At 37.9% G+C, this 12635-nt stretch overlaps 1 protein-coding gene across 10 annotated transcripts in view; it reads left to right on the forward strand.

Moving 5' to 3' along the window:
• Window positions 1–12635, forward strand: part of bcas3 (BCAS3 microtubule associated cell migration factor) — a 261158-nt gene that overhangs the window by 8695 nt on the left and 239828 nt on the right. For all 10 annotated transcript variants that reach the window (XM_051863582.1, XM_051863581.1, XM_051863579.1 and 7 more), the window contains exons 6-7: window positions 297–378; window positions 3728–3800. In XM_051863582.1, coding sequence (XP_051719542.1) covers window positions 297–378; window positions 3728–3800 — 155 coding nt within the window. The remainder of the gene's footprint in view (window positions 1–296; window positions 379–3727; window positions 3801–12635) is intronic.

The following is a 12635-nucleotide window of genomic DNA, read 5'->3' on the forward strand; positions in this document are numbered from 1 at the left end:
CACACACTCTGTGTCAACGCTTTCGAATCTAACGTGTTAGCTGATGTACAAATAAACGATAAAATGTTGGAGCCCCGTCTATTCTAAAGTATAATTTTATGGATCCCTTTTTGTCTTTGGCCTGATAACCTTTGTGATTTGGCTCCGGTACAAACCCATACGCACCTTCAGAGTTTATGAATCACTACATTCACACACCCACTGTCCTCTTTTCTGTGTCTTTGAACTGAGTTTATCTCTCTAACATCACTGTCCATGGTCTTTTAAGTTTTCCTGTTTGTTTCTTCTCTCTGCAGCTGAATGGGGAGGCGCAGGAGCTGTTCTCGGTGCGACACGGGCCTGTACGAACTGCTAGGATCCTGCCTGCTCCACATATCAGTCAGTATCAGACACCCCACTGCCTCTGTCTCTCTCCTACAGAGCCACTCAGAGCCACATACATGCATTACTTTTATCATATAGTGTCCCCTTAAAACATTTGCATGAATGTGTTCTTTAAAATAAATTATTTTTGGGGCCCACTTTATAGTTTAGGTCTGTGATTCTAAGCTAGTTTTGATACTTCGCCCAGATTTTGTCCTTGAAATCAAAAATTAAATTTATTAATGCTTCATAAGCCCACCGATATGCAAAGTTGTTAACTTGACATTAGCTTAAATAAAATTGACATTAATGATTATAACATGGTTACAAAAGATTTATATATATTTTTTTATTATTATTTTTTTTATACTTATTTTCTATTTAACTGCATAAAAAATGCAGAAAAAGAGTGCTATAAAACTATTATGTAATACAACTATTTTTAACATTGATAATGTTTCTTGAGCAGCAAACCAGCATATTAGAATGATTTCTAAAGGATCATGTGACACTGAAGACTGAGGTAATGGCTGATTAAAATTCAGCTTTGCCATGACAGGAATAAATTGTAAAATATATTCAAATAGAAATGGTTCTTTTTATTTCATAATATTACTGTTTTTACTGTATTTTTGATTAAATAAATTCATCTTTGGTGATCATAAGAGACCTCTTTGAAAAACACTAAAACAATCTTACTGACACCAAACTTTTGAACGGTAGCATAGACTGAATATAAAGACAAATTTTATGTTTTTATGAAGTGTTTTTCCTCTCTTATATAAATTGGTAAGTATGCACAAAATTAAAATAAAATTGAATTAAAATTATTTTATTTATTTTATTTTTTTACATTTAGCATTGTTATTTTTTATTCACTGCTTTCCAGAATAGACCTACAAGGGTCCTGAAGCCCCTGACAGAAGTCTTGCATGTAAAACAGCTTTGAAATATTAATACAAATTCTACATTCCAGTGACATCTTAATTTTCAGTTTGTCAGGAACAAGCGTCCACCCCAAATTGAAATATGCGTTGACAGAGCGTGATCTCCTGCTACGCTTAGACTTATTTCACATGTCATGTATGTTACATAAATAGCATGTCATGTTTGCCACTGTTATTTGTCTAGAAATTTGCAGAAAGTAAAATCAGTTTTCGGCAGTTACATGCTTTTTCGAATCAAGTTAGACTGAGATGTGGCAATTTATAAAGTTCCATGTCTCTCTTCCTTACTGGCTTTTCCATATATCATGTTTAAATTAAAGACTACCTTCTGTTTCTTAATAGCGCAGAGCGCTTGCCAGAGCCCCGCTGTTTTCCCATCATAATATTAAAATCAGTCCTTCACGATTATGTTGGCGTGCTGTCAGCTGGCTGCCTGGACTCTTACCGCTGCTCTGGCAGAGAGGAACTGCAGACTTCTGAGATTTTCCTTCTCTTTCATCACGGCTCACTCATTGGCCATCGCATGCCTGCGTTCATTCCATTTGTTAAAGGACGAAAATGAATACTCTGACAAAAGAATGCACGCTACATCTTACTAAACTAAAATACGCGCAACCTGATTAGGTGTGATTTAAATATTGATGTTTCGTCAAACTGTCCCTTTTTAATTTTTTCTTCTTATTTTGTGATTTTTGCATATTTCTGTGACTAAAACAGGATATTATCATATCTAAAATTCTGAAATCAGTCTGAAAAAAAGTATTTTTGTTGTAGTATGCCTCGCTAAATAAGTGTCATGGGAATAATCAAATGTAAAAACAAAAAGAATATGAAATGCACTGAGTCATATTGTAGTGTGACATTTATGTGCCGAATTTGCGTTCTGTTCTTTCGGCAGATTTAAACAATGCACAATAAAGGCATTGAACGCCGGCTGGATTTGGATAAAAGAGAATTGTCATAATAAGAAGCAGCAGACGGCCAACACATGAGGAGAGCGCTTCTCAGCTAAATCAAATGAATTGTACAAGTGGGGAAACTGATTGCGATCTGTTTGGCGCAAACAGTGTCATACTGTAGTGGGATTAAAAAAGAGTAATTGTTTTAGCTGGGTGGGCGGATTTGGAAAGTCCTGAAAATAGGTGTCAATTTTAATAAGGGAAGGTCTTTCCCAGAATAAAGGAGGAAGTTCTGCTTTCTCAAAAGAGGCAAACTGACTTTTTTTCCGCATCCGTTCTGTTTTTGACTTCTGCTGCTGTTTTTGCAGTGATTCGTTTCCAGGTGACAGCTATAGACGATCATATCCACAGCTGACCAAAAAATCTGCCATTGCTTCCTCTCCGTTTAAATTTATCCCACTGCATGCACCTTCTTAAATTCCCTCCTATTTACGGAAATTTGTTATGTCGTCCAGAAAACAATCCCTTCAATAATTCTCAGCATGAATTGAAAGCAGGCATTGGAAAATACAAATGAAAACCACTTGTTTCAAAGTCCAGCCGTTTTCGAGGTGCACAGCTACAGGCAGAGAGGAGCACAGCTTGGTTTTCTGCCCCTTAATTGTACTTTCAAATAGAAGGCAGCTGTTGTCTTTTAGAGGCCCGTTGTATTTGCATTATGATTGGATATCGTGACCAGTTGCAATGTCTGATGACAGAGAAGTGAAGATGGAGGAGAGGCCCTTTAAAGTGTTAAGGTTTGAGAATGACACATTTGCTCTCACACGCCATGCCACAAGGACCGTACTTTTCTGGAGCTGATTAGTGTCATGGCATGGCTACACAAATTACAGCTCCACAAAGGCTAACATCTTCTTCTCTCTGGACATGAATGGAAATCAAGAGAATTAGATAAATATGGGATCTGTAAACTTACTGCGACATGTTTTCTCCACCCAAAATATGCCTACCGGCCTTTTGCCATTCTGTAATTCCTCCGAAGCCTTGAAATTAAAGCCAGTCAGACAGAAGACTCCTCCTAAAGCTTTGAAGGCTTTCTCCATTAGAGAAATGGTTTGCGTTCAACACATTGCGCTGAGTGGCATTTCTGTTCTCTGTCTCCATTTAATGTCTTGCATGCTGGTATTTTAATTTCATTGATCTTCAAGTCTCTGTGAGGAGGAGGGCATTATTTTTTGGTGCTGAGAGTGTGTGAATATCAAAGCTGACAGGAACGTGGTGCCCGCTTTGTTTTTTTTATTATTTTTGAGGACATTTTCAAGGCATAATTTTGATTACAAATCTCTTGTAATGCAATCAGCACGCTTCCTGTTGAGGTAGTTTCTGGTTAACGTTTGAGTTCGGTGGGTGGGTGGCTTTGGCAGAGAGACAACGGGCCTCATATGCGTGTGGCTAATGAATGTCCCTCTTTATGTGGGTCAGTGGTTAATTTTCCCCTTTCTGTCCCTCCGGCTGCAGGTTCCCTCAACACTGACAGCTTTGCTGAGAAACGGCCCCTCCTCGGCGTGTGCAAGAGCACGGGCTCTTCGGGGTGAGTGCACAACGACGATGTCACTTCCACTGTCAGCTCGGCCTAGTGTTATGCATGGTGCCAGAGCTTTCATATTCGCAGGTCACTCCTGGTTGTTTTACAGCTACACACAAGCACAGTTTCAGCACAAGCTGGGATTGATGCCTCAATAATAGAAGGATTTTATCAAAAGCAGAGTTTTCTTTTTGATAATTTTTCAACATTGATTAATGATAGTAATAAGAAATGTTACTAAAAAGCACCAACATTAGAATGATTTCTGAAGGATCATGTGACACTGAAGACTGAAGTAATGGCTACTAAAAATTCACAGGAATAAATTATATATGTATTCGTCCCGAACCATCACTGCACGGACGTCACGGGTTGGTGCATACAGTCTGATGACAAATACAGTCAGTCACTGGCGATCCACACTCCAATTCAAAAGGGGGCGCATGCGGTAATGCAACACTGTTTACTAACAGCAAAAACAGGAAAAAGTGCTAAAGAAGAAGAAGAACAGATGATCTGTGCATTAGGGCTGGACAATTATGGCCTAAAATCAAAACCTCTATTAATTGAACATTTTACCTCGATTACGATTAATTAACGATGATTTTGTTTTTTTTGCCCTCATAGTTCACTGACAAGGTTTGTACTGTAAATATGATTGACTATTTAGGGTGGGATATTTTTTCCTAATGAAAGAGTGCTCTGACATAACAGCTCACTATCAGCAGTTATTTTATCTATGGTTCGTAACATTTCTTACAGTTTTCTGCTCATTGTAAATCAGATAAAGATAAATTAGCACAGTACCAGTATGTAATGAGAGCGATTGCGTGTGTGAATTAGTCATACCGTCTCTCTATAATTGTGAAGCTGTGGGTTGTAAATAGTTACTTTAAAAGTAGAAAAATATATGCTATAATAAGTTTTGAGTTTCTAAGCTACTTTAGTGATAAATCACAGGACAGCGCTGACAACTAGTTTCTGCGTTCCTCTCTGTGTGCGTGATCTTCACGTTTTGCGCAGCTACTGTTTTTATGAGTGTTCGTGCCACAATGCAGCTACGTGAGCACGGTAGCTCGAAATAATATACATCCAATCATCTAAAATCGCTTGAATGTCCAAACTGGCAAACCTTAAAACAAATACAACTGACAAAGTTTAGTGAAGACGCAAGGCTCACCGCTCGTGCGCCATCACTGTGTTTTGAACCGGCGTTCACCTCCGTGTTGCTTTTATGCCACTGACTGGATGGGGCAGAGTCACGTGGCTACACACACGGTAGTGTGTTTTTAAGGGGGAAGTATTAACAGGATTAAAAAACCGAAATAACCGACATGGGAAAATTACGTCGGTTAGAGGTTCTGAATTTCGGACGATTAATCGTCCAGCCCTACTATGCATAGATATTTTTATGTGTACTCTCTCAAACAGTGTTTCAACCGCAGAAAGACATCAATAAAACAGCTTGAGAATAATATCTCATGTAGCATTACATTTACCTCAGGAAAGTCATTTAGTGTCCACCGTATGATAGTTCACTAGAGAAATGAACTCTAGAGGGGAGCATTTCACTAAATATAATGAATACATAAGCTAATATAGTGCATATATTCACTTTACATTTTAGTAATGTTTTAATGATATAATGTTTTAATAAATTTGTCATGAAAACAAGCTATGACAGTAACTGTGTAAATGATTATATTTCAAAAATGAATTGGAAATATACTTAGATTTATAAGCTAATGCAAAACCTGCCTTATGTGCAATTTACATGTTTTTTACAGTGTTGGTTATTATATCTAAAAATACATAGCAACTAAATTTAATAGATTGGGCTTTGTTTTTAATAATAACCTTTAATATTATAGTAATGTGCAAGAAAAGGCTTCCTATATATTTAATTAATAGAATTAGCTTAGATTAGATAGATTTTTTTTTTTATCCTCAAGAAAATATTCATTAGAATTGAATTTATTTAAATACATAGACACAATTTGTTCAATAAACCACTGTTAAATAAAAAGAAGAAAAAATAAGCAATTTTATGTTTAGTTTTCTCCCCCCTGCTGTACCTAACCGTGACTTCAACACCGAGGTACGTACCGAACCATCATGTTTGTGTACCGTTACACCCCATATATATATATATATATACTTCACAATATTACTATTTTTACTGTATTTTTGATATGTTATGTCAAGTTATGTCACTAATTCAGTGCACAGGCCTGTATAATTGATAATTAAATTGTTGTCGGTTATTTTCATTACCAGATATATACATTTCTTTCAATTAGCTCTTGCAGACATTGTATTTATTTGTCATTGTTAAGGTTTCAGCTGTTAAAAAAAACTGTGTACATTTTAGAATATTATTTTAGACTTTTTTTTCGTGAACCTTGTTTTTTATCGTTCATTTGAGAAAGGCCAGTTCAGGGTTGTATGCAGGTCAAGGGCATTTAAGATCTTTGGATTTTTCTCCAAGTGATGTTTTATGGATATAATAGGCTTGCATCCATCTCCTGCTGTGTGCGACACAAGTGGAGACATGTAAAACTCTTCATGAGGTGAAGCCCATGTGCTAATGGAATGTTCCGTCGTTGTCCGGTTTATGGCTTTTTCCCGTTTTAAAGCATGGTAGAGTCTAAGCCACATCCCTCAGTGTTTGCAACATTTAGATATTATGAGCTACAGATCCTAAGTGCATTTGAAAACCTGTAATTTGTTATACATAATAACCTGCAGCAAAGGTCTGATGGGGCCAGGGAGTGGTCTGGAGAGAGACGGCCAAACCCTGCTGACTGACTGACCGACCCGGTCAGCTCCAGAGGGCCAGATCTGCAACCATGGACTCCTAACAGAGTCAGACTGCGATCTGTGAGAAATATGCCCCCTTAGGGAGTGAGAGGGAGCAGGGCGCATCAGTTATTGGCTCTTCTCCTCCCCTCAGCTATGTCTGCCACCTCTTAAAATGAACTCCTCCGCTGCTGCTGCAAATCTTAACTCAATATTTCCTCCCGAGGAAATAGAATAAGGAAGTCTGTCTTCAGCACACTTTGATGGAGACCACCGTCCCAGCCGTTCCAAGACTAAAGCTTTGCTCTGCCGGCACTTATGCAGCCAAACGCGCCGTGTCCGCCCCGACATGGAGACAGGCTCTGACGGTTTGGCTTTGTACTCCAGCAACGTTTGGTCTAATGCTGAAAACATGCCTCGTGTTGAAAACCATAACCCTCTCCCTCCGGGTGAATGGTGTTGCCGCTGCTATGTTCCAGTAGAAGTGTTTGGTAAATAGCCTAGCTCTGTGTTTTTCTTTTTTTTTTGAAAGGCTGCACTGTGCTCGGTTCTTTCCCCTTTACTGAAATAGTTCATAAACTTACCAAAGTCCTCACACAATTTTTAGTATATAATCATTTTGAAATAACAGCTTTTGTCAACCACCAGTGTGGATGCTGTCTTGACACTCAAATGGAAAACAGATTGCAGTCTTGGCCGATACAGCACTGCTGGTTTAGAAGTTGGTTCACTCAGCTTTAGGCTTAGATTACAAGATTTGCAAATTAAAGGAAAACCAGAAAGAGGAAAAAGCATGTGTGCTAAATCCTTCGTTGCAGAACTCCAGCCAGACACATTCAACATAATTTTATCAATGGAGGGGATTATGTCTTAAGTCCAAACAACGTATGGATCTGGTGAATTTCCTGACAGTAAAGTACACATGCTGCCCTTCGTGCTGTTCTACAGTGCCGGTAGGGTTTGCAAATTAGCAAAGAATGTATGTGCTATTCAATCCACCGTTGGAACCCACTTGAATCTGGAAAGGATTTGATTTTCCACAGTACCATTGTTTTCTTTTTATTTTAATTAGGGTTACAGGTATTACAGTGACCAGGTTGAGCCTGTGTTCTCTCGTACCAAATACATATTGCAGTGTCATATTATATTGTAGATATAACAAATATGTAAACAGATTTCAGTATGAATTTTGCAAGAGTAATAATAATACATAGAATTACATATTATTTTCTACTTGTTAGTTGGTTGTGGAATATTCTCGTTAAAGAGAGCGTGTGCATGTATTTGTGTATGTGTGTGTGTCTTAGACTGTAAAAAAAGATAAACGACGCACCTTCACTCTCTTCTCTCATGTAGTAAGTGAAGCCACCAGAGTGCCAATATGGCGCTGACATCTTGAGTCTCGAGTCTGCGCATAGTGAACTTGGAGCCCGAGTCTGCGCATTAGTGAGTGCGAAGTGGAGCCGCGATATCAAGGTCCTGCCCACACTCCTGCAGAATTGGTTAATACTGCAGAACAACTCATTATGTCGGTGTGAAATAAACAGTTCTTGAAATGTAGAAATTAAAGCTCCAGAAAAAAAGTCTGTGCTTCAGTGACTACTGCGCTCAGAGAAGCTATCAATCTCAGTTGTCAATCATGACGTCAAAACCCGTGGTTTTATAGCATCGGATAACTAACTAAAACCAACTTATTTAAAGAACAAATAATTTAACTAACATCAGTGTGATTAAAAACTGCCTAAAATGAGAGAAGCCATCTTTAGGAAAAAATATTTGACTGTTTAGTTTGTCTCACGTCCCGTTACGGCTTCACTTTTCAGGACTCATGTGGCACGCTCGGTGTGTGTGTGTAGTGTTTAGGAGTATGCTAGATGGAATATAGCATAAAACTTTTAATTCATGGATCATGAGTAGAAAATGAAAAAAGAAATTGAAATAATTGAAGTAAAGAAAGAAAGAAAATAAATAAATAAATAAACAAAATAAGTAAAGAAACAAATTAAAGGAAAAAGAAATGGTTAACAAAAATGACAGCATTTACTTGCAGAACATTTGGTATAACCTCTGTAGCAGAACCTAAGGAATAAAAATGGGTCTTTAAGTTGGATTTAAAAGCATGCCATTTAACCATTTGTGGCCTCTGCAGTAAGTATGTTTGGAAGGGGTAAAAGTTCACCCTCTCAAGAGGCCTGCTTTTGTTCTCTGGATTGTGGAGAAATTAAGTCGTTTGGGCAGGCAGAAAACAGTGCCCTCTCTTCCTTCCCCTCAAATTTCCAGATCTCCATGGAGAGGATGTGGATGTCTTTTTTGCAATCCTCTAATGCAATCCTCTGTCATTGTGGAGATTACAGCTGGACCGCTGTCAGGGACTACAACACGTGGAGGTTCGGAAGAAGGTCCTCACAGGCGTAGAGCCATGACTTTTGACTCCACGCCTGCCACACGGTGCCTGAAGAGCAGAGCATCAGCCCACTGTCTGCTCAGTATTATCAATGAGATCTCTTTTTCCTTTCTTTACCCTTGGCCCTAATTGTCCTTACCCAAAACTGTATCCATGCAAAGTCCTGCTGGCACCCACTGCCTACTTATTAATTACACAATGGCTTTGAGGAGCAAAAAGCCAGTGTTGTCCACTGACTATTTTTAAAGCGACTTAGCTAAAGCCTACTGTGCTATTAAGCTGTGCTTTTCATTGCATTTTTATTGAGATGTGAGAAATCCCTCTTAAGTGTATTAAATGATAAATCTCTGTGCGTTTGTATTAGACACAGGATTAAGGGAGGATTGGGAAGTGATGCTTTTAGAGCCCATGAGCCTGTTACTCTCTTGCCATCACACCTGGAACTGTGAGATCTCTTAGCTCAATGGGTGCGACCTTGCAGAGATAAGTGGAGGTAAATAGGAGGGATTCATCTGTCATCTGGTGGTGGTAGTGCAAAAACATTGCACATTTTACTGTCTCTCACAAAGTAAATTTAAAGGGAAAAAAATTGCAATCGTCGCCATTTAATCATTAGAAATTAGATGGTCATTTACTCAGTGTCTACAATTATTTGTTTAGCTCTTTTTGCATTTTTAGTTTGTGTGTACACTACACACCCAGAGTGTTGATAAAATGTAATATTTCTTCTCTCTTATGCTTCTGGCTCAGTTGCCTATTTTTTTTTTGCCCACACACAAGATATGAAGGACTGTTTGTCTCCCTCCTCTGCTGTTGCATTTGATGCATGGGTCTGCTTTAAAACCAGTGTTTACTTTTGGTTTCTTATGTGGACATTAAAAAAGATTAGAAGAAATAAAACCTCTTTATGGTCATGAATCATCAGAGATGTCTAATTCTTTATTTGGAAGCTCAGGGAGTGAGACACAATGTTAAAAGTTTATCACTCTGCCTCACGCACATTCTTTTTCCCTTCCGACATTTGTCCTGTTTTACCATATCTGTCTTTTGCGGCATGTTTCAGTGTAATTTGAGGTAGGCGTTATGATCTGTTGAGAGGTCTGACAGACACAATCCTTACTCTTACAGTCATGTTAAAGATGAATACGTTTCCTTCCCGTGATGGATTCTCCACCCTTCAAGATATTTGGAAAGTTCAGGCCAGGTGCATTGTTGGGTCTCAGATCATCCCTGTGTGCTTTTTTCATGCTGACTGGATGGCCACATAATTCAAGCTCTCTGAGGATGGGAATATTGCATGGCTTTGAAGTTTTCCCTGTTTTTCAAGGGCACTTGTCTCAGATCGGTTTTCCATGAGCATACTTCTCCTTATCTTTCCGATTAATTGCAGAGGAGGCGCACGGGCGTGTAACATCATCCTTTTCATGATTTTGCAAATTTAGGAGTATTATGCTGATTACATTTCTTAAGCAAAAAAAAAAAGTTAATAATTTTTGTAATTGTTCTTTTTTTTTCGAATGCATTATTTTTACACAATCATTTTTTTACACAATATATATATATATATATTTTTTTTTTAAATTTTATGTTTTAATTTAGTTATTTATTCATTTAATATACCAATTTTTGACCAAGTTTTTGCATAGCAGTTTGGGTCAACTTCTGTTGTTTTAAAATGTTTAATAATGATTAAATGTTTAGTGGCTTTACATGAACATAGTACCAAAAAGGTACAAAGGTATATTACCATATTTTGTTTTTCAGTATATTTTTTCCCAATATTTCTTAGATATTTCAGATGCTACATCCCAATTCATTTTTTTTTTTTTTTTTTTAATGGTAAATCTTTTTACCATTAAGGATTAAAATATAAATACCATTAAAATACCATTAAAATATAGTTTTTAGTTTATAGTTAAAAAAGTAGATAATAGGTTGTTGTTTTGATGCCAACCAATGATTTGCAATTTGACCTTATCTATAAGGACATTTGAGGTAAGAAAAGCTGTTCCTCATACCTGAACTGTCCACCTCGCCATCCCTGTCTCCCTTCCCAGCGTCATTTTTTTTTTTTTTTTTTTTTTTTTTTTTTTTTTAGTAATTAAATGCTGTAAACACCAGTACAAGAGCACCAGTGCCCCTTCAACAGGCTCCTCATTTCAATGTGTTTCCAATATGCATGCGAATCTGTGGAGAGCCCAGTGAAAGGGGAGGAAATGTATTTCTGGCAGTGCTGCAGACATGGAGCTGCGGTTGAACTTTTTACCCTAATTACTTTCCCGCTAATGCCCACGGCGTGCTGGAATCAAAGGGCCCCCTCAGGCCCCAAAAAGCCTGTGATGTGGCCAGCGTTTGTTGTGTGTTGAAGCTCGGCTTGAGAAAGACAGGGGCAGAAAGAGAGAGAGAGAGGGCGCAAAATTGTGACAGATTTTTTTTTCTTCTCAAAAATGTCTCCGTTACCACCCACCTCACTTGTTGCCTACAAAAATAGAGTAATTGTTTTCATCTGTGTTTTTACATTGCCGTACTTGGAAATAGCTGTTATAAATCAATATGAGGCTGGCTCGAGGGACTTATCACGGTCCAGAGATCAGAGTTGCGATTTGTCTGTTTCTTCATTTTCCTCAAACACCTTTTGAAAAGGAATGTCTCACACTTTAAGCATCTGTTTTCCATGTTTCTCAAATGATAACAAAAAGCCTAAGAGGATAATAAAAGACCTTCAAATCTTCTCTTATCTCAGAAGAGGCATTACACAGGGTGGGTTTATCACAGTTTAGGTGATTAAACTTTTGAACAGACTTAAATATTGTCTACTTTTAACAGATTTATTCTTATTTTTATTAATGGCATGTTTATTGTGTTTAGTTAGTGAATTAAGCTCCTCGTTATGTTTTGTGGTGTGTTTCTCAGAAGGTCGCCTGGTATTTTATTTGGTAAGGCAGTATTTGTTTTGCATTTCCAGAGCATGTAATTGTCTGTTCGTATTCGGAAAGCTTGTAAAGTAGCTGAAGCCAAAATGCGATGACGTCGTCCTATAAATGGATTTACTCTCTAGCGCAGATCTGCGTTTCCAGACTTCCTATTTTATATTCCTTTCCCCTTGTCAGTTTCCGTTCAGGTTAGTGAAATGATTAAAACCTTACAATGTTAAAAGTACCAAAATGGTTATCTTACAGGGTTCAGAGTCATGCTAAAATACAGACATCAAAACATTTACGAGATTATAAAAGTGATGAGTTGGCTAGCTCGTCACCATAGTGGCGTAATGTGCATAATTACCATTGTAAACATATGTGTTGCTAAATTTAAGCCTGACCTTAACTGTAAAAATTGTTAATATTCCACTCGAGAGTGACTTTTCCCATTTGGTTACCACGAGGGAGGCTGAGACCAGAAAAGGGCCTTTTTTATTGTCTTACCATGCTGAGGGGAGATGGATTTTGCAGGTATGCCTCTTGGGAAGTTTTGTGAGATTGTACCCAGCTATTAGACGCGCAGTTTAGATTGTGGATATTCACGTTTGAAGCATTGCGAAGTTGTCACGCCGAATAAAGAAGTTAGCAGATGTGAACTTGTGAGTGCAGGTCACCCCCTCTTCCAGTATGTAAAATAACATACTGGACAAATTTAAAAAA

This window comes from Ctenopharyngodon idella, chromosome 15 (assembly GCF_019924925.1).
Source record: "Ctenopharyngodon idella isolate HZGC_01 chromosome 15, HZGC01, whole genome shotgun sequence".
NCBI classification, from domain to species: Eukaryota; Metazoa; Chordata; class Actinopteri; order Cypriniformes; family Xenocyprididae; genus Ctenopharyngodon; species Ctenopharyngodon idella.